This window comes from Sinocyclocheilus anshuiensis, unplaced genomic scaffold (genome assembly GCF_001515605.1).
Source record: "Sinocyclocheilus anshuiensis isolate Anshui unplaced genomic scaffold, SAMN03320099.WGS_v1.1 scaffold1006, whole genome shotgun sequence".
NCBI lineage: Eukaryota > Metazoa > Chordata > Actinopteri > Cypriniformes > Cyprinidae > Sinocyclocheilus > Sinocyclocheilus anshuiensis.
The window spans coordinates 624,006-647,060 of NW_015540918.1; the positions used below are offsets into that span (position 1 = coordinate 624,006).

At 35.7% G+C, this 23,055-nt stretch overlaps 3 protein-coding genes across 3 annotated transcripts in view; 2 read left to right on the forward strand and 1 right to left on the reverse strand.

The window, feature by feature from the left end:
• LOC107689318 (heterogeneous nuclear ribonucleoprotein U-like) overlaps positions 1 to 6,466 on the reverse strand; it is a 9,891-nt gene extending 3,425 nt beyond the window's left edge. The window contains exons 1-9 of the mRNA XM_016487270.1: positions 5,917 to 6,466; positions 3,885 to 3,999; positions 2,971 to 3,044; positions 2,593 to 2,732; positions 2,410 to 2,509; positions 2,214 to 2,326; positions 942 to 1,205; positions 737 to 856; positions 532 to 660 (exon numbers count right to left, since the gene is read on the reverse strand). Of these exons, the coding sequence (XP_016342756.1) occupies positions 532 to 660; positions 737 to 856; positions 942 to 1,205; positions 2,214 to 2,326; positions 2,410 to 2,509; positions 2,593 to 2,732; positions 2,971 to 3,044; positions 3,885 to 3,999; positions 5,917 to 6,340 (1,479 nt within the window). The 5' untranslated portion in view covers positions 6,341 to 6,466. The remainder of the gene's footprint in view (positions 1 to 531; positions 661 to 736; positions 857 to 941; positions 1,206 to 2,213; positions 2,327 to 2,409; positions 2,510 to 2,592; positions 2,733 to 2,970; positions 3,045 to 3,884; positions 4,000 to 5,916) is intronic.
• Positions 6,467 to 7,926: 1,460 nt separating this feature from the next.
• On the forward strand, positions 7,927 to 11,408 carry drc8 (dynein regulatory complex subunit 8). Its single transcript, XM_016487277.1, has 7 exons — positions 7,927 to 7,997; positions 8,304 to 8,388; positions 8,540 to 8,612; positions 8,704 to 8,783; positions 9,713 to 9,755; positions 9,927 to 9,993; positions 10,164 to 11,408. The coding sequence occupies exons 1-7, from the start codon at positions 7,976 to 7,978 to the stop codon at positions 10,280 to 10,282; spliced, it is 489 nt and encodes a 162-aa protein (XP_016342763.1). The 5' UTR covers positions 7,927 to 7,975; the 3' UTR covers positions 10,283 to 11,408.
• A 979-nt stretch (positions 11,409 to 12,387) lies between these two features.
• LOC107689325 (kinesin-like protein KIF26B) overlaps positions 12,388 to 23,055 on the forward strand; it is a 55,334-nt gene continuing 44,666 nt past the window's right edge. Inside the window, exons 1-2 of the mRNA XM_016487273.1 lie at positions 12,388 to 12,777; positions 13,004 to 13,393. Coding sequence (XP_016342759.1) covers positions 12,721 to 12,777; positions 13,004 to 13,393 — 447 coding nt within the window. The 5' untranslated portion in view covers positions 12,388 to 12,720. The remainder of the gene's footprint in view (positions 12,778 to 13,003; positions 13,394 to 23,055) is intronic.

The window sequence follows — 23,055 nt, forward strand, 5'->3', positions numbered from 1 at the left end:
CAAGGAGATCTGTAAAATAATCCATGTGACATCTGAACGGAAACAGCGTATCCGTGTGACGCAGCTGACACAGACCAGCATACGCTGTTTACGTCCAGTGGATATTCTCCAAAATGGCACCAGGGTGATGCGGAGGAGACGAATTGTTGAATAAAGTCGTTTTTTTTTTCTTTTGCGCACAAAAAGTATTCTCGTAGCTTCGTATAATTGTGGTTGAACCACTGATGTCACATGGATTATTTTACCGATCTCCTTGCTACGTTTCTGGACTTGGGAACATTTCAGTTGTGTTGCTGTCTATGCAGGGTCAGACAGCTCTCAGATTCCATCAAAAATATCTTAAATTGTGTTCCGAAGATGAACGAAGGTCTTACGGGTTTGAAACGACACGAGGGTGAGTAATTAATGACAGAATTTTGAACTAACCCTTTAACATGAAAAATAAATGTAATAAGAGTAACATTTCAAGAGAGATTAGTATATGCTGTGATTTTGATAAGTATTTGTAAACCCTCGATTATATTTAGTCACCTGGTCAAGAATGTAGTTGCGTTTTTTACGTGCAGCGATCTCGATGAATTTCCCGAGGAAGAGGGGAGCACGCTGAGATATCGCTGAGAGCTTTGTGACATCCTTCATCTGTCGCTTCAAACTGGAAATCTGAATTTCAACAGAAAAATAACACTGAATATGATGTTTATATTGTCTAAAAATATTCTCTTATGTCAGCACTCACCATCATTTTCTCAGTGATTGTGTTTGTTCCAAGAATGTTGTATTTTCCAGGGTTGGCTTGTGTGTGCTTTGTAACCCATTCCGTTTTTCCAGATCCAGGCAGTCCAACCATGACAATGACCTGGCAAGATTTACAGCAGATTTAGATAAGGCTTTTTAATGACGATATAAGAAAAAAAAAAGTTTTCCTTGGCTATAAAACCAACCTCACAGTCTTCTTTGGTCTCGGGCCCCTTTGGTCCTCTGATGCGATCACAAACAGGGATCTGCTGCAGGAGCGTAAAGCCGTCAGGTTGGGGGAAAAACGGGGTTTCACGCTGGCCGAAGTTGAACTCAACCGCACAGTTGTGGCAGAGGACGTGAGGGAAGAACTGCTTTCCCTCCAGCTCATCCTTACTGACTTTGAAAGCTGTTCCCAGGTCCTGTCCATTCTTGGAGTAGGAGATTTCCACTTCTTCACCATCAAAGTTCTGCCAAATAAACACAGCAACCATGATATACTGTACTGTGGCCGAAAGTAATTTCACAATGTTGAGAACTAAACTGGGTTTTGAAACATTGAAATATATCAATATTTATATATCAAATTTAAATATTTATTAATATATATTAGTATTAAAATATTAATATATAACTGAAATATTGTATAAATCTATAATACTTTCTTTATACACACACACACAAAAATTTACAAATATATATATACAAAATAATATACAATTTCAAATATTTGTGTAAGTCTTATTTTTAAAGTTATGCATTTAAGACGCACACACACACACACACACACACACACATATATATATATATATATATATATGTTCCAACTGAGAAAATAAATAAATAAATAAAAATATATATGTATATATATATATATATATATATAGGAGTTGGTAAGATTTAAAAATAATAATAATTCTCTTATGCTCACCAATGCTGCGTTTATTTGATCAAAAATACAGTAAAAGAAAAGAAATATTCTTAGAATTTAAAATAAATGTTTTCTATTATATTTTAAAATGTAATTTATTCCTGTGATGGCTGAATTTTCAGCATCATTACTCCAGTCTTTAGTGTCACATGATCCTTCAGAAATCATTCTAATATGCTGATTTGCTGCTCAAGAAACATTTTTTGTTATTAATGTTGAAAACAGTTGTGCTGCTTAATAGTTTTTTGTGGAAACTGTGATACTTTTTTTTTTTTTTTTAGGTTTCTTTGACAAACAGAAAGTTCAAAAGAACAGCATTTATTTGAAATATAAATTTTTGTAACATTTTAAATGTCTTAACTAACACTTTTGATCTATTTAATGCATCCTTGTGGAATAAAAAATTACTAATTTCTTAAAAAAACAAAAAACAAAACTGACCCCAAACTCGAACAGTATGAACACATGGCACCACTTAGTGGTCAAGATTAGTAATTGCACAGAGATGTAAAACTCACTGTGGATGAGGAAGCACATGGATACTTACAATAAAGCAACCGACAACATCATTCTCATCAAAAGCCTCCCCAAAGTCCTCCGTCAAACCGTTGCTGGTTTTCTTGGCTTTAGATGAAAAGCCATATGAGTGCGCTTCCTCCCCTGTGAACATGTAATGCAAAGTAACACTGAAATGACATAAATTTATTAGATCAGCTCCTTTAAAAAAAATCAAAGACCCTCACCTAGCAAAAGAGAGCTATTGGCCAGAGACCAACCCACCAGGACATCATGAATCTCAATTCCTTTACTGGAAATGTGTTTTACAGGAATCTTCTCAATAATCTGGTGCAAAGATATGCAAGAATAAGGTTGAGGTCATGACAGGGCAACTATAAATAGCAACCATACAAAAGCAATGCTCTCACCTTCATTTCAAAGCAAGCTTTTCCTTTTTCCACACCATAAGACGCTCGTCCGCCGGCCCACAGGTATGCAAAACTCTCCATGGTGAGAGAGGAGGCGCTATACCGATCCCGGGACACCTTGAAGTGCAGGTCACAGTTGTCTGAGGAAAATAAGAGACAGATGCTTTATTTCTAAAGCTACAGAGTGGCTGCACATCATGTTTCCAAAGTTTAGAGGAAGAACAAATATTCTACTCCCAACTTTTTAATGACTTTTAATAACCTCACTGAACATTTTACACTTTACAGAAATTGATTCTGCATGTTATGCTATGAGAAATTCAGCATTTACTATTTAGTCTATATTTTAGCAGTATTTGTGTGAGATTTCATACGTACAAGTGTCCAAACATACAGTTGTGTCATCAAACTCTTCGTCCTCTTCCTCCAGTGGAGGCTGGGGAGACTTTGCCCTGAGGGAACCATCAAAAAACAACTATGAAATGTAATAAAATTCAGTTCAGTGCCATTATAAGATAAGATCCCACTGAGTTCCCCTTGGATTTTAAATATGTTTCCAACTGAGAAAATGTACAGGTGTGAAACATCGGTTAAACATTTGGCACATCAGTGCTGTTTGCTTTTTGCAATAATTCAACTTATTTGTATTAACTATTTTCTAATAAACTATTAAATAAAATCAGCAGTTACTATTTGTTTAAAAGTAGAAAATGTGGCCATATTATATATATATATATATATATATATATATATATAGTGGTATATATTATATATTAGTGGTTATGTACAGTGCCTGGGAAAATACAACACATCATCAATAATTAATTGAATACATATTTAAATTCAAATAAACATCATGAAAACATAAAACAATATTAATAAGATAAGAATGAACACAAAAAAAATACACCAGATCACTTTAGTCATAGTTTCTAAATAACATATCTGATACAGAATACGAAAATATGAATAGAAAAGGAAGTGTAATTTCTGGAACTGCATCAATACCCTTACAATATTCTCAGATAAACACTTTTCGTCCTTTAACAGCCCAAGCTTTGACCTAGAAACAAGATTCCTACTGTAAAATACCACTGACAGAGAAATACCATGACAGAGATGCCCTTATTATAGGTGTAAAGTGATTAAAAACGCTCAGTAAAAATGTGTGTTTCTTTGCACAGATGAGGAACAGCATGTCAGATTTGGCTCTTTACTGCCAAAACTGGTCGTAAATCTTTAAGGTGCAGCGGAACCTCAGGAGTACCAGAGGCCGACTGCACATTTCTTACCGGCTGTATTTGCTTTCTTCAATAAATTCAAAGTAGCCCCTTCCATGTTCATCTCGGCGTCTCTTTACACCCTTCTTATTCTTCTGTTCATCATTCTTGTCTTTGTCCGCATCCCCTTTGGAAATAAAACAATAAAACATAAGGAGGCGTACCTCCCTGCTGGACCCATCATGATGTAACATGACGGTCCACATAATTACTGGAGGATTTCTAGTTATTTCGGTTGTGCATAAACTGCAATGACCAGTATTTTAAAAGAAAGGTGTATTTAATTATAAGTTCACATGTTTTAGATAAAGGAGCACTGCCTTACAGTGTGGTTTGTACACTGCAGCACTTATATGGGAACAAACAGAAGGTGGTTGCCAAGATATCAGCAAACTGTGCTATTTTGAGCTAAGTAACACACATTTTCAGATTCACATTGCATGCATCTTGAAGAAAGGTGTTACAGTGTGTGCAAATAATGAAGGCACATTTGGTGATGGGCAAAGCTCACAAGCACCTCATTCCCTATGTATGCAACTTGTGCTTGACAGAACAAAAATGATTAGAAAATGAAAAACTGGAATATGCAAACTGCCATACATCACTCACAAATCCATCATTTCTGAAGCAATTTTCGAGGTAAATATGGATAATAACTAGTCTTTTATAGGAATTCGGTATAATTGTCATTTAATGACAACATTGATTTAATGGTGGCACAGCTTTATGGTTACAGATCCAGGCTGGTAGTTCAAAAGATACTAAGTTCAAACCCCTAAACCAACATTACCCCAAGGGGTGAAAGCATCTGCTAAAGGAAGACAAAGAATAACAATGAAGTCCTCACTACTCCAAAACAAATGAACTGAGATCATTACGCACAGACTCCATCTGGAGCTTTTGTCCTTCGTATCTCCACTTCAGCATCCCGTTACAGCTCAGCGATCCTGAGAACCTACTGCTCAACCAATAAACGTACACTATTAAGGGTCATTCTCAGGAAACGGTCCTATTCGTGCCTGAAAATGTCAGGGTTTAACATTTTTACATCATTTGATTTCAATCAGTATCTGATGAAATGAAAAGAAAATGTTTTATGCAAATCATGACAGAACAAGACTAGTATGTTCTGAATTTGATTTTCTTGTTTAATTTGATATACTGTATAACAAGCTTTTGTATCTACATGCTTTAAAAATAGTAGTAATAATATAGCTGACCATATGGAAGTAGATTTAGTCTTTTAATTTAAACTAACTTACATATGTACTGTATATGTACATATATATTATGCCAATAAATATGTAAATATTATATCAAAGTTTGAGACCTAGTGCAAATAAATTATTAGTGATGAATAAAAATAAAATAGAAACATTACATAAATAAAAAATAGGGATAAATAAAAATAAATAAATTAAACATTTATTTATTTATGAATGAATGAATGAATGAATGAAACACTTTATAAAGTTAAGTCTATTAAATTAAAGTTAAAGGGACAAAAGTAGGACACCAGAGGCACCATCTCTTGGGAATGACATAAAATCCTGCAGATGTAGCAGATTCTCTTGTTTAATTTTGATATATAACATCTACACAAGCTTGTCATCTCTCATTCATATGTCTAAAAACTAGAAATAGTATAGCTGACCATAAATATAGATTTTAGCCAATAAATAAGGAAATATTATATCAAAGTTTGAGATACAAATAAAAAAATTAACTTTTTAAGATAAAAATAAACAAATAAATTAAATACATTAAAATAAATAAAAAATATTATTTTTTGTCTTTATATTTATTTATTTGTTTTTGTCTTTTGCATCAATTAAATCTATTAAATTATATGACTGTGATGTGAATAAGTTTAGTATTCTGTTAATTGCATCAGTAATAAGTCAAAGGAACACAAATGGGACACCAATGGCACCAGCTCCAGAGAATGCCATCAAATCCTGTGCTCTCTGCTGTCAGAATAAATTATTCTGGCAGAACCAATTTATAAAATATGAATTGCACAAGCTTCAACACGTAATCTCACCCTCGCCAGGGCCCACGTCGAGAGCCACATCATCCTCATCAAATTTCTCCATCTCTTCATCATCTTCTTTGAGCAGGACATCTTCATCTTCATCTGATTTATCCATCTCTACCCCGGCGTCCTCCTCCTCCTCCTCCTCCTCCATGTCATCATCCTGCTGCTCCTCAGCCTCCGCATTATCGCCATCCTCCACCATGTTCTCTCCAAACAGATCTTCCTCAAGGTCTTCATCGCCCATGTCACCGAGGCCGTCTCCATCCTCGTACTGTCCTTCAGAACCGTTGGTGGACAGCGCCTCCTGATCCAGAGCGGCCTGCAGCCGGGCCATCAGCTCAGCCTTCAGCCCTTTATCGCACAGACTCCTCTTCTTCAGCTCGTCCTTCAGCTCGTTTACTTTCAGGTTCTTCACATTCATTGAGCTCATCTTGTCGTTTCGATCCTTTACTTTAGATGTTATACCCCAAATGTATGAAATATGAACAGGAAGAGCAGGTTATGAGACGCTCGATGCGGTCGCTGACGGGCAGCAGTCGGAGCAGGACGGGGCCAATTGAGCCTTATATCATCTACCGTAAAACACATAATACATCAGCAAACTACCGTAAATACCACTATAGCTATTAAATATGCATAAGAGAAAATATCAGTATTCAGTTTCCGTCACTTTTCATATGTTCAGAAAATTATAATAAACAAATCTGAATACAGTACTGATAAAGCAAATAGTAAATATACCATGTAAATATAATGAAAATATTATGAAAAAATAATAATAGCCTAATATATTATATAATAATAATATATATGAAAAAATTAAATATTGCTTATTTAATATTGTAGTATCATTTTTTTCAATGCCCCAAACGCACAAAAAAAATATTTTTACAGAGTATACATAGGCCTATCAGCATTGCCAGAGTGGGCCTACGTCATTTTACATCAATTGCAATTATTATGACTTTTTCTTAAAGGCTAGCTTAAATATGTGTATACATTTTAGAGAAATTTGGTTTGCAAAACACTTACAAAACAACTGCAGTCTATTTTCATATGCACAGAAAATGCAGTAAATAAGTAAGTAAGTAAATAAATACAGTAGCTAGCCTACAGATAAGGCACATACTATGCTAAATAAATCACTTATATAAAGTGTTTATTATAATATTAAAGATTGCTATTGTAATATCATTTTATTATTTAATGACACAAGAGCACATAAAAGCATATGTATATATATTAACATGCAGTATTAACAATATTACAATAAAAACAATGTTTTTTTCTAAAAGGCTATATGCTATTTATATAAAACATTTTATGTTATAAAAGCATAATATTAAATATCACCAGTGTTGGGGGTAACGCATTACAAGTAACGCGAGTTACGTAATTAGATTACTTTTTTCAAGTAACTAGTAAAGTAACGCATTACTTTCCATAAAAAGTAACTAAGTAACGTAATTAGTTACTTTTTTATGGAGTAACGCAATATTGTAATGCATTACTTTTAAAAGTAACTTTCCCCAACACTGAATATCACTAATTTAATATTGTAGTATCATTATTTTATTGAATGCCACAAGAGCACATAAAAATAGTATATTAACATATCAACATTGCCAGAGAACTTCTTAAAGACTAACCTAGGCCCATATATATATATGATACATTTGAGAGAAATTTGGTTTTCAAAACAATTAAAGTCAGTTTTCATGTGCACATAGAATGCAGTTAATAAATAAATAAATTAATACAGTACAGGTGGCAAATAATAAACAAATCTTTTTATTATTATTATTGTTTAGTAATACCTATTAAATATTGCTAATTTAATATTGTAGTATCGTTTTATTATTTAATGCCACAGGAGCGCATTTCGTTGTTTTTTTTTTCTTCTTCTTTTTTCTTAAAGGCTATATATAATAGCTACATTTTTGTTATAAAATGTGAGAAATTTGTTTTTCAAAACTTTAACGTGAGTAACGACGTCACGAACAAATAATCACAAAACCAGTCAGTGACAGTGTTCACGTTACCTAGCAACCAGTGTTGCCCAGACATGGCGGACAAGTCCAACGCAGGTAATGTTGTTACTTTAAACTTTCTTTCCTTTCAAGCTTACGATATACATTGTAGCATTTGTACTCTTACGTGTTGTTTGTAGCTCAGTTGTCATTATTACAATTGCTATCCACTAAATGCTTTGTTTAAAGTATCGAATAAATAGCTAGCTAACGTTGTAAAGTAAAAGAGACTGCCAGTTGCTTGGAAAATAAAATAAAATTAAAGTATAGTAAATTAAATACATAGGATACAGCATTAACTGAGACGTCTAAAATTAGACGTCTTTGTAAAATTGGCTGAAATACATAATTTCCTTTTTTCAGAATCTATTATAGCAGAAACTCAAAAGAGGATAAGTAACGCATTTGACGTGTTTGATCACGAATCCAACAAGACTGTTGATGTCAGGTAACATTTCAGAGTTTTCAAATGTCACTCTCCTTGCTTTCTTTCAGACTTTAGTAGTTTATTATCTGCAGATTTGCTCTCTGACACCTGTTTATTTTCTACATATAAGGGTGTCTTATAAGTTTAACACTGATATTTTTCATTGTAAAAGAGAAATAGGCACCATTATCCGTTCACTTGGCTGTTTTCCATCGGAAGCGGAATTACATGATATCATTGCTGAGGTCTGTGGTTTGTTTTTACATTTGGCTCATTTAGATATTGACTCTTGCAGGCTGAGTAGATAAGAAATTATGATGTGTGGCGTTTCTACAGCTTGAAGACGAAGAGCCCACTGGGTTTGTGCGCTATGAGAAGTTTCTTCCAACTATGACTAAAATCCTGCTGGAGCGCAAGTAAGACTGAGAGTGAAGTGATTAGGGTCAATTGGACAAATTACATTAATCTTGAGCTTTCTGCAAAATTACAAATAATCAGATATCCCTGCCAAAACAGATTGTTTTTAAGCTAACTGAGAATTGTTATAGCACTTGTATATCATTGCTCTTTTGTTGATTTTTGATTGCTTCCATTGTCCTCATTTGTAAGTCGCTTTGGATAAAAGCGTCTGCTAAATGACTAAATGTAAATATAAGTGTCTTTCTATGTCTAAATGGTGTTGTCTAATATGGCCATTTTGTTATTTAAAATATAAATGTTTTCAAAAATTACTTTCATGTCATCCAAGAGATTTCTGAGTTATACTTATGCAATTTTTTTTTTTACTTTCACAGATAGTGTTGTTATTGTTCACTAAAACTACTAAAAATTGTTTTGGTAATTGAAATAAAGCTGAAACTAAAATAAACTTAAAACTTTTAACTTAAAAAAACTTAAATGAGAAAAGTTGCCTTGGCAACTAAATAAAATAAATAATATAATAATAATAATATATATATATATATATATAAAACACGAAAAAAATACTAAAAATAAAAATAAATACACATTAAAAATACTAAAACTTAAAATAAATTAAAAACAAAAACATAAAAAAATTAAAGTTAATTAAAAATATTAGAAATAATTTATATACAAATAATTCTAAAATAACACTGGCCACCTTGTCAGTGTGAATGCACGTCTAAAAATCAATTTACAACTATTATTTCCAATTGTACACCTGAAAACATGCAAGGGACAAGATCAGATATGCCCAAAAAATATGCTAAAAAATTAAATGAAGTGTTTTATGCTGTGAAACATAGATGAACCACTTTACAAATTTTTGATTGAAAAGTCCAGTATTGGTGACAGTTTTAGCTCTGATTCCTTTTTATTGCAGGTTTCGTCCTATTACAGAAGACCTGCTCCTTCAGGCCTTTGAGGTGCCTAATGCTCTGACACTTAAACATTTTTGTTATTCTTCTTTTGTTGTTTGAATTTACCTTGGATACACTACAGAGAAAAAAAAACCTTCAAAAACCTTAAACTGGATATAAAAATGAAGACCTCAATGGAATTAATTAATGTAATGGTGCTGTTATCTCTTTTTAAAGGTGTTAGATCAACAGAAAAAAGGCCACTTGGAACCAGAGGAACTCGCCAAGTATTTAACACAAGAAGGTATGTCAATTATGACTATTGAAAATAGTAGTTTGTATTTTAGTATAGGCTTCTGACATTTTGAAATCGATGTGCAATGCTCATTTGTCACACACTTTAACAATACAAGGAATCCACAAAGACGTCAAGTTCAGTAATTCTGAAGTTTTTAATTTCTCTGTCTTCTGAAGGAGAGCCCTTCACACAGGAAGAGATAGATGAAATGCTGTCTGCAGCTGTTGATCCTGATAAAAATGTCATTCTCTACAAGGAATTTGTGAGCATGATGACCTTTGATGACACTCGATGATGGCTGATGGCATGAATAGATCAAATGAATAAGTGGTTTTATAGGTTAGGATCAAGGTATCATAAACAAAATCATCTCAGTTACCATAATAAATAATATACTGCACATGTTATTTTGACTCTTTACCCATGGTATACATCATTAATGGTGTTCATAATGCCCAAATACTCTTTCCTTATTGTATAGTTTGGCAAAATTACACAATATGACATTTTACTCTATTCATAATTATTCAAATAGGCTTTAAAGTGGACAATGTGTGCAAGACTGAGAGGGTGTATCAAGGACTGATGAATCATTCTCCCTATTAATGAGGCAGGTTTCTACGGCCAGTTGTGTGTCTGAGAGCTTCATTATAAAGTCAGTGTGTGGTGTCTTTCTTCTTTCAGTTTCATAAACAGACTCTGATACCACAGGTTTTATGAAGGGGTGGCATATTCTTGCAGCTCATTTTTTTCTAATTAATCTGTGTCCCATGAGTTGCCCCCTGTGAACTGACCAGAGAAGCAGTTCTCTGATGAAGAAAAAAAAAAGAACTGATCACTGATACAATGTAATTTTATTACAATTGAACATTATAGTTCGAAAAAAATTTCTGAGTGTACTTTATCAATATACCTTACACAACAATGAAATGCATTACTCTGAGAGAATAGTGTGAAACGAAATATATTTTTCCTGTAATTTGAGAAACCCCAAATAGTGCATGAGGTATTGTGTACAATATTGTAAAAACTGGAAAAGGCTACAATAACCATCTCAGGCTTTCCTGTTTGTATATGCTTTTTTATGTATCATAAAGTAAAGGCGAAGATTAAGTGGTTCAAGGATAGATTAACAAATAATCTGGTCAATGCTAAGATTTTAGGTTTATGACAGTTTCCTTTTTGTTTATGCTAAGGTTATGTCTATGTATCTTTATCTTAAGAATGTACAATAAAGCAGTACTGTTTCATTTTACTAAAAACTGATGGTCGTTTGCTAATGTCTTACTGTTAAGAGTCTCAAAGCTGTGGGTTATAGTTAGGAGTGTTTAATTTAGATGTGTGAGCAGTAGGTGGCGCTACTTTCCCATGCTTTCAAAATGTCCCTTCAAATTCCTACTAACAATACAACCAAAACAATACTGCCCATTTGTTTTCATGCCAATTCAACAGCGTTTGGTCAATTAAGAAATACTGCCAAATATTGCAAAATGATATTGCAAATGTTTGTTGTTGGTTTCATAATAAGTGTATATACTTGGTTCAAATTACATGTTTGCAGGCAGTGTAAGCAGTTGAAGATTTTTGAGCATTTGACCTGGAACACTATAATATTTTAATATCATGATATTATTAAAAAAAATAATAATATTATACCGTTTTAAATATATTAGCTTTTTTTATATTGCTAATATTATGCTCCAAATTGTATTGCATTTTTGATTGATTCGCGTTCGTTGATTCTTAAATGGTGTAAAAAAAAGTGTGTGTGTGTGTATTTTTACATTTATGTAGTTTATACACGTTTTTGAGTAACCACATAAATTAGATTAGGCTAATGGTGTCATTATTATTTATTATAAATCTGCACATATAAATATATAAAAAATACGTACACTCTAAAAAATGCTGGGTTAAATACAACCCAGTGCTGGGTAAAACAGGGACAACCCCAGCAATTGGGTTGTTTTGACCCAGCGGTTGGGTTACTACCCAGAAGGTTGGGTTAAACATTTAACCCAACCGCTGGGTCAAAACAACCCAATTGCTGGGTTTGTCCCTATTTTACCCAGCACTGGGTTGAATTTAACCCAGCATTTTTTAGAGTGTAGATAAACATATAGTTGATATTTAGTTCAATACCATTTTTGTTGCGCGAGACGAACTGCTAACAGAACAACACTGATAGAATTTCCGAAAGTCAAAATTGACTTTTAATAAAGAAACTAGTAGTTTAGTTTAGCGTGTGGACAACAGTACACTCCCACATGTCAATCAGTAGATCTCGGACATGCTATTCGCTGAGAGGCGCGGATGGGGCGTGGCCAGTCTACCCAGAGACAGATGTGTGCGCTCCTCTGGAGTGAGAGCAGCGCAGAGATCAGTCCTCCAACAGCCTGCTCTACTGTCAGACTGCGCTTCACACAAGTCCATATGCATGTGAAAATGCTCCTGTGCTGGGATGCTGTGAAATCTAAAGCACTGCACATGGATTCAGCATATCAGAGAGCATAAGAAAGAACTGGATTATCCACTGTTGGACATTTCAGATTGGACCATCTGTTATTCATATTCCACTGTGGAAGATGGATAGATTTCTGCATGGTACTAGTCGCTGAGACTGGACTTCAGTAGGGCTACTGAACTGGCCAGAGATTGATTTTTGGATCTTTTAGTTGTGGATGTAACAAGAAGCACAGTTATTTAATCAGTCCCTCTCTAGCAGGCTTTATCATGACCTCTCTAACAGGGAATAAAGAAAGATTTGGGACCAGGAGTAGAAAATATGGGGTAAGATTTATTATGTTTATTATAGCTATTTTATGTAAAGTTATGTGCATATTCAGGGAAATAAATGATCTTCTAGTGAAGAAAATCAACAATCTAATTCAATGTCAAACTCGATATGCAAAATAATAAACCACTTTGCACACTTTTTTTCACATTTACCATATCTGTAACCCAGACATTAATGTTTCAATCACTGCTTTTCATCCTCAACTATCATTTCTTGCAGATGACCGATTCATCCCCTACGAAGTCAGCATCATTCTCTCCTGAAACCTGGTACCGAAAGGCTTATGAGGAGTCCCGGAGCGCCAGTCGCCCGGTCCCTGAAGGTGCGGGCTCCATGCCCGGGTCCTCTGGAACCCCGTCCCCCGGATCAGGAATATCATCCCCGGGCTCTTTCTCCGGCTCACCTGTTACTATATCGCCTGGAATCAGCACCGGTTCGCCCGGTTCTTTAGGCGGATCTCCAGGGTTCGGCACTGGTTCTCCAGCCTCGGGTAGCGGGAGCTCACCTGGTTCTGATCGGGGCATCTGGTGCGAGAACTGCAACGCACGGCTGGTGGAGCTGAAGAGACAGGCATTAAAACTACTCATTCCCGGACCCTACTCTAGCAAGGTAGGCTGATGTCTGTAATCAGTTTTTGACATTGAAATGCGTCATGCAGATACAAATGACATCGGATATCCATGCTGAAGTGTGATACATGAACTCCAGTGTTGCAGTGCGTATTTTGGACATAAAGCTTGGAGTAACCAAGAAATGTACAACGTGAAGATTTCAAACTAGAATTAAATTTGATTTTTTTCGTGCACTGCTATTTATCGACTAATTCCCTTCTTTTATCATAGTTTGGCTGCTCTCACTAGCAAAACAAATCGCATCTTACAAAATAAACAATAAAATAAATAAAGAGAAAGAAAAAATAGCAGCTTTGCATTAAACTGTGTTTGAAAACACACAGAAGTGTTGCACATAAGGGGCGAAGTGCTGAACATACACGGCACTGCGGCGTGTTGCTGATCCACTATCGCTGCTATACCAGTGCGCTTCCAGGAGACTGAGATCATGATGAAACTGGCCAAAGGGGGCGAAATTAATTGCTGACTAACAGCTTTTTCCTTTGATGTAAGAAGACTGTAAAGTGAAACAGACTGTGTAAAGAAAGACGTCATACCATGATGTGGCTTTGGTGGCAAGCGTGAGTGCTGAGAGAAGCGCATTTATGATTAACTACCCCTTTTGATTAGTTATTCGGTTTTGGCTTAGGTAGTACTGCACCAGAAATTGGTGTGGATTCCACAAGAGCTCAAATCATAAGCACAAAGTATATATATAGGTAAATATGCAGTGCGTAATTGGATGCATGTGTGCGTAAATATCAAATTTCGTCGTGTGCTCATTTCATTTTCAGCGTCTAATACCGGGAGCTGTGTATAAGCAGACCATCAGTATGATTTACACCTAGACAGAAATGGTTTACAGACAAACCCTATCTTTTTAAATTATTGATCAGTGTTTTTTTTTTTTGCGCCCCATGGAAACCAAAGCACAGTTTGCCTAATTCAATAATTATCCATTAAGAAGAACAGGGGGCGCTGTGCTGTCACAAACAAACTCCTCTGCTTGTGTTAAGATGTTAAGAACTATAACGTGATCACAGTTGCAATACAAGCATATGGTATCTATTATATTCTTCATTTCAATAATTGCACCGTTTATCTTAAAAAAAAAAAAAAAAAATCTGTCCCTCACTAGTCCAAAACATTGCATCTGCATTTAGATCTCCTTATCATGGGCTGTGTCTAAGAGGATGTCATAAACATTTGTGTGTGTGTATAATATAACTATTATTACTAAAAGTAGTATTTTGCTGTTTTTTAAGAGCACCATTGATCTGGTGTGCCCGTGGCTCGTGTTTCAGACCTGCTGTTGGTCTCCAGATTTTATGGCCATTTCTGCCAGCTGCAAGTGACCTGCAGGTGCCCATTAAAATGAGCTGGAGGTGGAGGAGCTGATGGGAAGGAGAGGGGATCACTGAAGAGCAGGGTGGCCATGAGAGCGCTCTTTAAGCGGAGGCAATTTTAAAGGAGATGTAACTGAGTGTTTGGGCTTTTCTCTGCAGGAGAACATGGTGATTCGTCCACATGGGGATTAGTGAGCAGTGTTGTGACATGAACCGAAGGGAAAAGCCTCATTCTGGTATACGATCCATCTGGAGATCTTGCAGTATGCTGCGTTCCATTGCACTCTGGAAGTAAAATTTTCTAATTTCCTCCTAAAAAAGTGCAATAGAATAGAGGGAAGTGATGAACATTGACTTATAAAACTCAAATAAACTCAAAGTTCCTACATTGTTTGATGGCAAAAACTTAAATGTTTAGCAACATCTGCAGAGTCAAGTGTTTAAAACATAGTAAATGATGCTCTTTTGATGATCTTTTACATGCAGAATAAATGCTATTACTCTTAAAAATAAAGGTTCTTTATTGGCATCTTTGGTTCCAGAAGAACCTTTAACATCCACGGAACCTTTCCACTTCATAAAAAAGACAGTGATGCCATAGAAGAACCATTTTGGTTTCCCCAAAGAACCTTGAACCATAGATGCCAATAAAGAACCATTATTTTTATGAATGAAGGTTTGTTATTATGGAAAATGATCCTTCAGATTATTAAAATATTCTTTCCATTAAAAAAATGGTTCTTTTAAGAACTGTTCACTGAATTTTTCTTTTGGAACCCAAAATGGTTCTTCTATTGACATTTGAACACCAACAAAGCTTACACGTCATCTTCCAAGTAGTTCCTGAAGTAGGAATATAACTGTGAATGGAATGCAGAATACTGGAACAGTAGTAGCCTACAGCTCACAGAACTTGTGCTGTGGGACTTGCTGCGTTGTGAACGTCCCCTGAGGTTTCGTCTTTAGATTACACCCGCTAAACAGAAGCATGTTCATTTCAATCCCATGCACACACAGCTCCCATTTCCAACAGAGCACTGTTGCCACAGCAGCAACACGTTATGGGCGTGAGCTTCATACATATTACACGTTTAATGCTCTCTTTATGCCTCTCAGGTGAGCAAGGCATTATCATATAAAGAGGTCGCTTTTTCAGTACGGACTGGTAGGAATAAACGGGAAGGGGTTGCTGACGTCGGCTCAATCCAGCAGGCGTTCTACTGTAAATGACACTCCCTCCTGTCCAGCGGCAGGCTTTGTCTTGACGCCGGGGTGTAATGGTGTCACTAGGGCAGAAATGAAAACAGCTCAGCAATGGGAGAACTGAATATGCTTGTCTCTGTAGGATTTGGTGTGCTCATTTGGGACAGATTACTTCTTGTTGGAAATGACTGTGAATAATATATGGTGGCTTTATAGACTGTGACCTGATAGCTTCTTACAACAATGGAGGATTGTTGACAACTATTGTAAGTCAAAGCTGTTTATAGGTTGAAACTTAGATTCACAACAACATGGTCCAGTGCTTTATGAACTGTTAATTTCTGTTTTTTACAACTGAAGGTCTCACAGCAGGTAATGGTTAGTCTTAAAAACCTGCTCTTTTCATAGGTATGAAATGTTGAAAGATTTATTTTCAAGGTGTGCTTGCTGTATTTTACTGTAGCTCAAAGCTTTTGTAGGGCTTTGAATTCAGTGGGTTTTGCTTCTTTTGTACAAGTATCCCAGAAGGCCACCAAAGTTATAAGATGTTGATATTTGGTTAAATATAGGTTCTGATTGTGCGTGCCCAAAATTCAGTGCCAGGACAATGTATAATGTAAACGTTTATTTGACATGGATATTTTGTTGGTTTTCAGTCGTGGCAGTAGCCAAAATTCAGTAACCAAAATCATATTGACATCAAATATTGACATTTAGTAACAAGGTATGGTAATCAAAACCCAATGTTTACCAAAATAAATTAGCATCCACACAATGTCAAATTATAAAATCATTAGATGTTATTTCGTTAGGTTTAATCATTGTATCAAGTAACCAAAATTCAACGTCAGTCTAAAGCTGGAGCTTGATCTAAAGACAAAGACATCAACTCAATGAATTTCCGACCAAAAATTAACTGCCAAACATTGGAGCTTGATGTCAAGCAAACGTAGGGTTTTGACGTCAACCTGATTTAATTTTCAACCAAAATTTGACGTTTGAATATGACATCTGCCCAACATTGGTGTCCAACGTCTTTCTGGTCGTTACATTGACATCCAGTGCCAGCTCACTTAGACTATAAATACTTTAAGACATTTATTCACATACAATGAGGGTAATGAGAAATGTTTGAGTTTACATTTTGATTGCAGGCTTGGTGTCTTGGTAAATTTCAACACAGTTTGGGGAATATTATTGTGATTTTGTTGTGTGTGTGTGTGTGTGTGTGTGTGTGTGTGTGTGTAATACAACACTTTCTCAGATAATAATTACATCAGTATGATGTCGAACAGCATCCATGACCCATAAACACTAGTTTCACAGTGCCAAATGCAGCAGATGTCTAAACCCACTGTAGATTTTGCGGAGTGGGTGGTTTGTTTTTTTAGTGGAACTCAAAACTGTATTTCAAGAGTCCAGTCAGGTTGCTGCTGTACCCCGTAATCACTGCCAGCACTTCCTCCAAAGCATGAAGGCCTGTAATCCACCCCAGAACCAAGTCAGAGAAAACATCAGGTTCTTCCCCTTGAACATGGGTAAGCGATCTCACAGGGATTAGCTGGACCGAGCCAGATCGAAGTTCTCCATGATCAAAGCAGAACTGCCTTGAAGGAGGATACCGCCTGGTCCAGTAGAGCCGTGATTTTTAGGAAGCAATCAGCATAGCTGGTTTACATTAGACACTCGAGGCTTTGTCATTGTGTGAAAATAGTATGAAAGATTTCGACAGAATTGTGTAATGCGTCTCTGGAGACTGGATGGTTTGATGTGTTGAATGTGTATGTTTCAGCCTACAGCTGGAGTTCTGAGTATGGGTTTTGTGCTCTCAAGGAAAGCATTGCAACTATGCACACAGTTTTCTTAACTGCTACCCAGTAAAACTCACTAGATACATGTGAAGAATTTGCAATGGAAGTGTTGCAAATTGCATATTGTTTTTTTCATTGTGAATGCATTTTATTTGTTTGTTTAGTGGCCTTTTAAACATTGAATTGCCACTTTATTTTTCAAAGCTTTTTAGATGCAGTTATTTACTATGACATTTTTGACTAAATGCCATGTCATGTCCTTTGTGCTCAGCTGATTTAAAAAGGATGATGGAAACTCAGTCAATAAGAGAGTGGAAGTTCTTAAAGGGGTCATATGTTGCTGCTAAAAAGAACATTATTTTGTGTATTTGGTGTAATGAAATGTGTTTATGCAGTTTAAGGTTCAAAAAACACATTATTTTCCACATACTGTACATTATTGTTTCTCCTCTATGCCCCGCCTTTCTGAAACGCGTCGATTTTTACAAAGCTCATCGGTCTGAAAAAGCGAGGTGTGCTCTGATTGTAAAAGTTACATATCTAGTGAGAATAAAAGTTACGCCTTCTTTCTTTGCGTGAAGATGTGGGAAGAGTTGCATAACGCCGCCCAAATAGTGACGTAGATATGTGGGGGCGTGTTAGAACGAGCCGTTTTAGGTAGGCGTGGCTGACTATTAACTTTTATAAAGAATATCTCTTTGGATTTGAGACTTTAGTCTTTGCAACTTTACAGATCTTCTTTTTGCACCAAGAGCTTGTAACACTCCAAAGAGAAAGGAAACATTTAAATCGCATCATATGACCCCTTTAAAGAATTTCTAGGACATGTAAGGCAGGGTTCGTGAACTCCTGGAGGTTAATTAGGGAACTGCAGGGTGTTTGTGAGTTGTTGAAAAGCTAATAATGAATTAAATCATAAAAATGCAAAATTAAAAACAAACAAACCTTAATTTTTTACAGACATTTGTTAACTGTAAATCACAACACAATGAAGTGCAAAATTCAAAATACAGGTAAAACACCTGTAAAAAATCAATACCTATTTTTGCAGAATGTAAGTGATAATGTAAATAAACCCCCACATGTTGATCGACACTCTACCACTAAAGTGAAGGGTTTTTCTAGCAACCCGAAGGGGCCTATTTTGTGCAGAATCTTAACAGATATGTAAATAAATAGCTGTGAAATATTGCTTTTAGTTACAATTATTTTATTACGTGAGCTTAAAGCAAGCATGATATGAAACTAGCACAGCTATATAAAAAAATAGTTGCCTGGGACGCTGATCAGTTCGAATCAAGTATTATAATAGTGGCACTGTAATTTTAGTTGCGCCTACAGAGATTATGAACACATGTGCTCAACCTCATTTGTAAACAGTAGTGGTAAACCATACAGTATGTAAAGTATCTCTCATTAGCAGTGCTAGTCAGCATGAACTCCACTTTACCCTTGTTGTCATACACCGCTGTGATCTCTCATGCGGTCACTGGTTTTACGCACATGTGGAGAGGGCCATTCATTCTGCTTTTAACCTGAGAACAGGCCTCTGCCCTCCTACTGACTAACTCATTTTTTAATTGCCCCAACAACAGGGCTGTTTCCTCCATGGAGGTAGTTGCTGTTGCTTGGGACCTCTGCTTTGAAGCTTTGAAGCAACCCTCCATCCTGGGTTCCAGAAAACACTCTTGATAAGAAGACTATATGGAAAATAATATAAAATACAGCAAACATTTGAGAGAGAAAAAAAATCTGTCGCTTACAGTGAATGTTGTGCTATTCAGCCCAAATCACTTAACACCAATCAAACTTTAATAAATTCAGTCTTCAAATATCAATTATAAATATTATTTAATGCATTTTATTTAGTTTGCATTTTAAATCTTCCAATGACTCAACATTACACTAATTGTATTTGCATACTGAATTGTGATTGGTTATTCCCTTCTTACATTTATTTACCCATTTATATAGCTTTTTTCCCATGTCCATTTGTCTAATAAAGATTACACATTCTTCTCCATGGTAATACATAGAGAAGGCTTTCTTTGAATTATTAATGGGCCCCGATGTTGTTTGACTGAAAAAGACTAAAACCCCATATTTTAAAAGAACTTACACCAGACACCTTTAACAGAGACTTATTAGTGTTTTTGACATGGCATGCAATCAGCTGAAGGAATTCAGATAGATGATCAGATTAGAATTAGATGGAGGGGCTCCATTGTTTGGTTGAGTTCAAGGGAAACGCACACCTTTTTTCAGAAAGAGACGGGGAAAAAGAAAACAGATGGAGTCATTCATTCTAAAATGCCATGTTTTACGAGAGGTTTAAGTGCATTCCTCTGCAAAATCAACAAGGTTAAGAGGATGAGTGAGACCGGTGTAGCGCAGCCTGAGTGAAAAGCTGGGTTAATTATGCTGTGAATGACAAGGGCATCGTAAAGGTCAGGAGGACAACCGAAGATGGTGTTAGGTCAGAAGAGATACATTTTACTGGAGCTTTCATTTGTTTCCAACATTCCAGCTGATCTAATGGTGACCGTTTAGACTAGGGCTTTTGTCTCAGAATAGAAAACAGATAAAATAACCTTTCCAATAAATTACTAATTACTAATACTACATTTTCAGATAGAAGAGATAACATTTTTTTTAATAGAGAGTTTTGGATATATCAGAATATCAGCATTCCAACAGCTTTTTATATTACTATGATATATATATTATAAAAATTCATATTGATATTATATTATAATAATATTCTAGTTATAATATTTATTAATTTATTAACGGCATAACTTTGCCATGATAAAATATATATTTTTAATTTTGTCATATTTAATAGATCAATCACATTTTCATAAAAAATATTTTAATTGTTTAATTAATTTATCTGTGTCTGTGAGTTTTCTTGTACCCCATCATTCCACTTTACCTTAAATAATTGTCAATTGTCACTTTAAATGATAAGAGGAAGTGACATCATCTGAGTCTTTAGAACAGCCATGTTTAAAAGGTGGTAAGTTCGTTTAACATTCAACATTTGTTGTTTCTTAAATAGATTCAACTTTATAACTTGGTTATTTCATGGCCATGTTTGATTGACTTTGACTTTACAAGCATCTGATTATCCAAAGTTGGATCTAAAATAGATTTGCAAGGACATTATAAGATTAAGATTAAGATTAAGATTGTTTTTCTTTGCCCTTAATGGTTTTTGACATGTAGACAGGTTAGTGAAAGTTTAAGGTGACATTACGCTTTGCTGGAGGTCATACATGCAGTAGAGGAACAGAGTGACTCGTTATTATGAATAAAGAACTGTATTAACCTCTAGATGAGCTCTAGCACGTGTCCAAATTATGATGTAGTGTGATGTCAGGACAATGTCACCTTGCTCATTCTGTCTCTATTACATGCACCAGTGGACTAGTACCTGCCAACACACATAGTCAGGTTCATAACACACACATATACACCAAGAAATATGAGTGCCTTTACATCAGTAGCAACTTTTCTTGGTAAAACCTGCTGTCATATTAAAGGCTGATATAATATGCTTTTGTATAATATGTGTATCATTGGCTACGTTCACACTACGGTTGAATGTGGTCCAGTCTTCTGGTCTCTCATGAGTATGGAAGCTTGTTTCCGCCAAGGGATTAAAAAATAAATTGTGACTGTTTATCTCACTTTTTACTTCTGACTTTTTTTTCTTGCAATTCTGAGTTTATATTAGATAGATAGATAGATAGATAGATAGACTGTAGTTATATCACAGGTGTATTGCATTACTTTTCTACTTGCTAATGTTATTATAGGCAGGTAGTATTAGGAATAATGACATTTTCTTTGCATTGTAAATTTAGATTTGGTAAATTAGATGTAAATGAGCGCAAAATGTATTTTTGATCTGTTTCTCTGAAACTGCAACAAAAATTAGCTTTTTCAATGCTTAGGATTACAATAGAATATAGATGACCTCAGCTAATAGATAAGGACTAAAAGCCACTAAACTCCAGTTTTTTACTCCAATTATTTGTCAGTAATTTAAAGTTACATTATGGAGGCAGATTGCTTTTAGGAACCACCAAACATCTTTCTTGTCCTCTTTCACTTAAATATCGCATATCAAGCTTTTTTTCCTCACTCTTCATGTTTCCCTGTCCTCTCTTTTCTCCTCTCAGGTTGAAATAATTAGTCGCATGGTTTCTGAACAGCACTACAGAGCACAATAACCTTGAGCTGAGGGGAATGTGAGGGAAACGAGAGCGAGAACAGAGGCAGAGAATACTCTCAGACCCGAAGATTTGGGTCTGGGGTCTCAGAAGATGGATTACCTGCACAGCACAGAGCAATTTATCAATGTCAGAGAGCCAAAGAAAGGGAGAGAGAGGGAAATGGGGATGAGGAAAGAGTAGATGGAAGCAGAAAAATGGCTCATGGGGGGTCTGGCTCGATTCAAACCTAGATTCTTGAAAAATTACTGCACATACTCTCCCAATACACGAAAATATCATTTAGTCACAGCACTACTAGGCTGCACTATTACTCAATGACAGCTTTCTATTGCGTTTTATAGGTCTGTTATATTATGGCATACTTTGCCGAACCTCCGCAGCCCCAATTTTGAACTCTGAAAGTCCAGATCTGAAGTTAATAATGGTATTCTGTGTGCCAGCTTGGGAAAATTCAATTCAGTTTGTTTAGGAGTGTCCAAATAGGCCACTATTTCCTGTGACATAAATTGGAATTGGATTTCAGTTTTCTTCGTTAAATGACGAATTCTCAGTCCAAACTTTAGCTGTGAGCTTTCTCACAGATCGATCTATCTATCTATCTATCTATCTATCTATCTATCTATCTATCTATCTATCTATCTATCCTTAAAGGGGTCATATGATGCGATTTCAATTTTTCCTTTCTCTTTGGAGTGTTACAAGCTCTTGTTGCATAAAGAAGATCTGTAAAGTTGCAAAGACTAAAGTCTCAAATCCAAAGAGATATTCTTTATAAAAGTTAAGAGTCAGCCACACCTACCTAAAACTGCTCGTTCTAACACGCCCCCACATGACTACATCACTATGTGGGAAGATTTGCATAATGCCGCCCAAATGTTCACGCAAAGAAAGAAGGCGTAACTTTTATTCTCGCTGTAGTTTTGTTGTTGCCGCCGCCATGTCGTAAAGACGCTGTGTGTTTCGTTGTGAAGCCTAGCCCCCGGCCTCTGCTCACCGTAGGCCGCCGTGTGTGACGCTGTTTCGTTGTGAAAGCGAAACTACTTTGTTTGGCCTTCCAAA

Excerpts from the sequence above, each read along its gene's own strand:
- drc8 (XM_016487277.1), top strand. The coding sequence starts at position 7,976 with ATGGCGGACAAGTCCAACGCAG. Across the intron at positions 8,784-9,712 it reads AAAATCCTGCTGGAGCGCAA|GTTTCGTCCTATTACAGAAG; the intron begins GTAAGACTGAGA and ends TTTTTATTGCAG. Across the intron at positions 9,994-10,163 it reads CAAGTATTTAACACAAGAAG|GAGAGCCCTTCACACAGGAA; the intron begins GTATGTCAATTA and ends TGTCTTCTGAAG.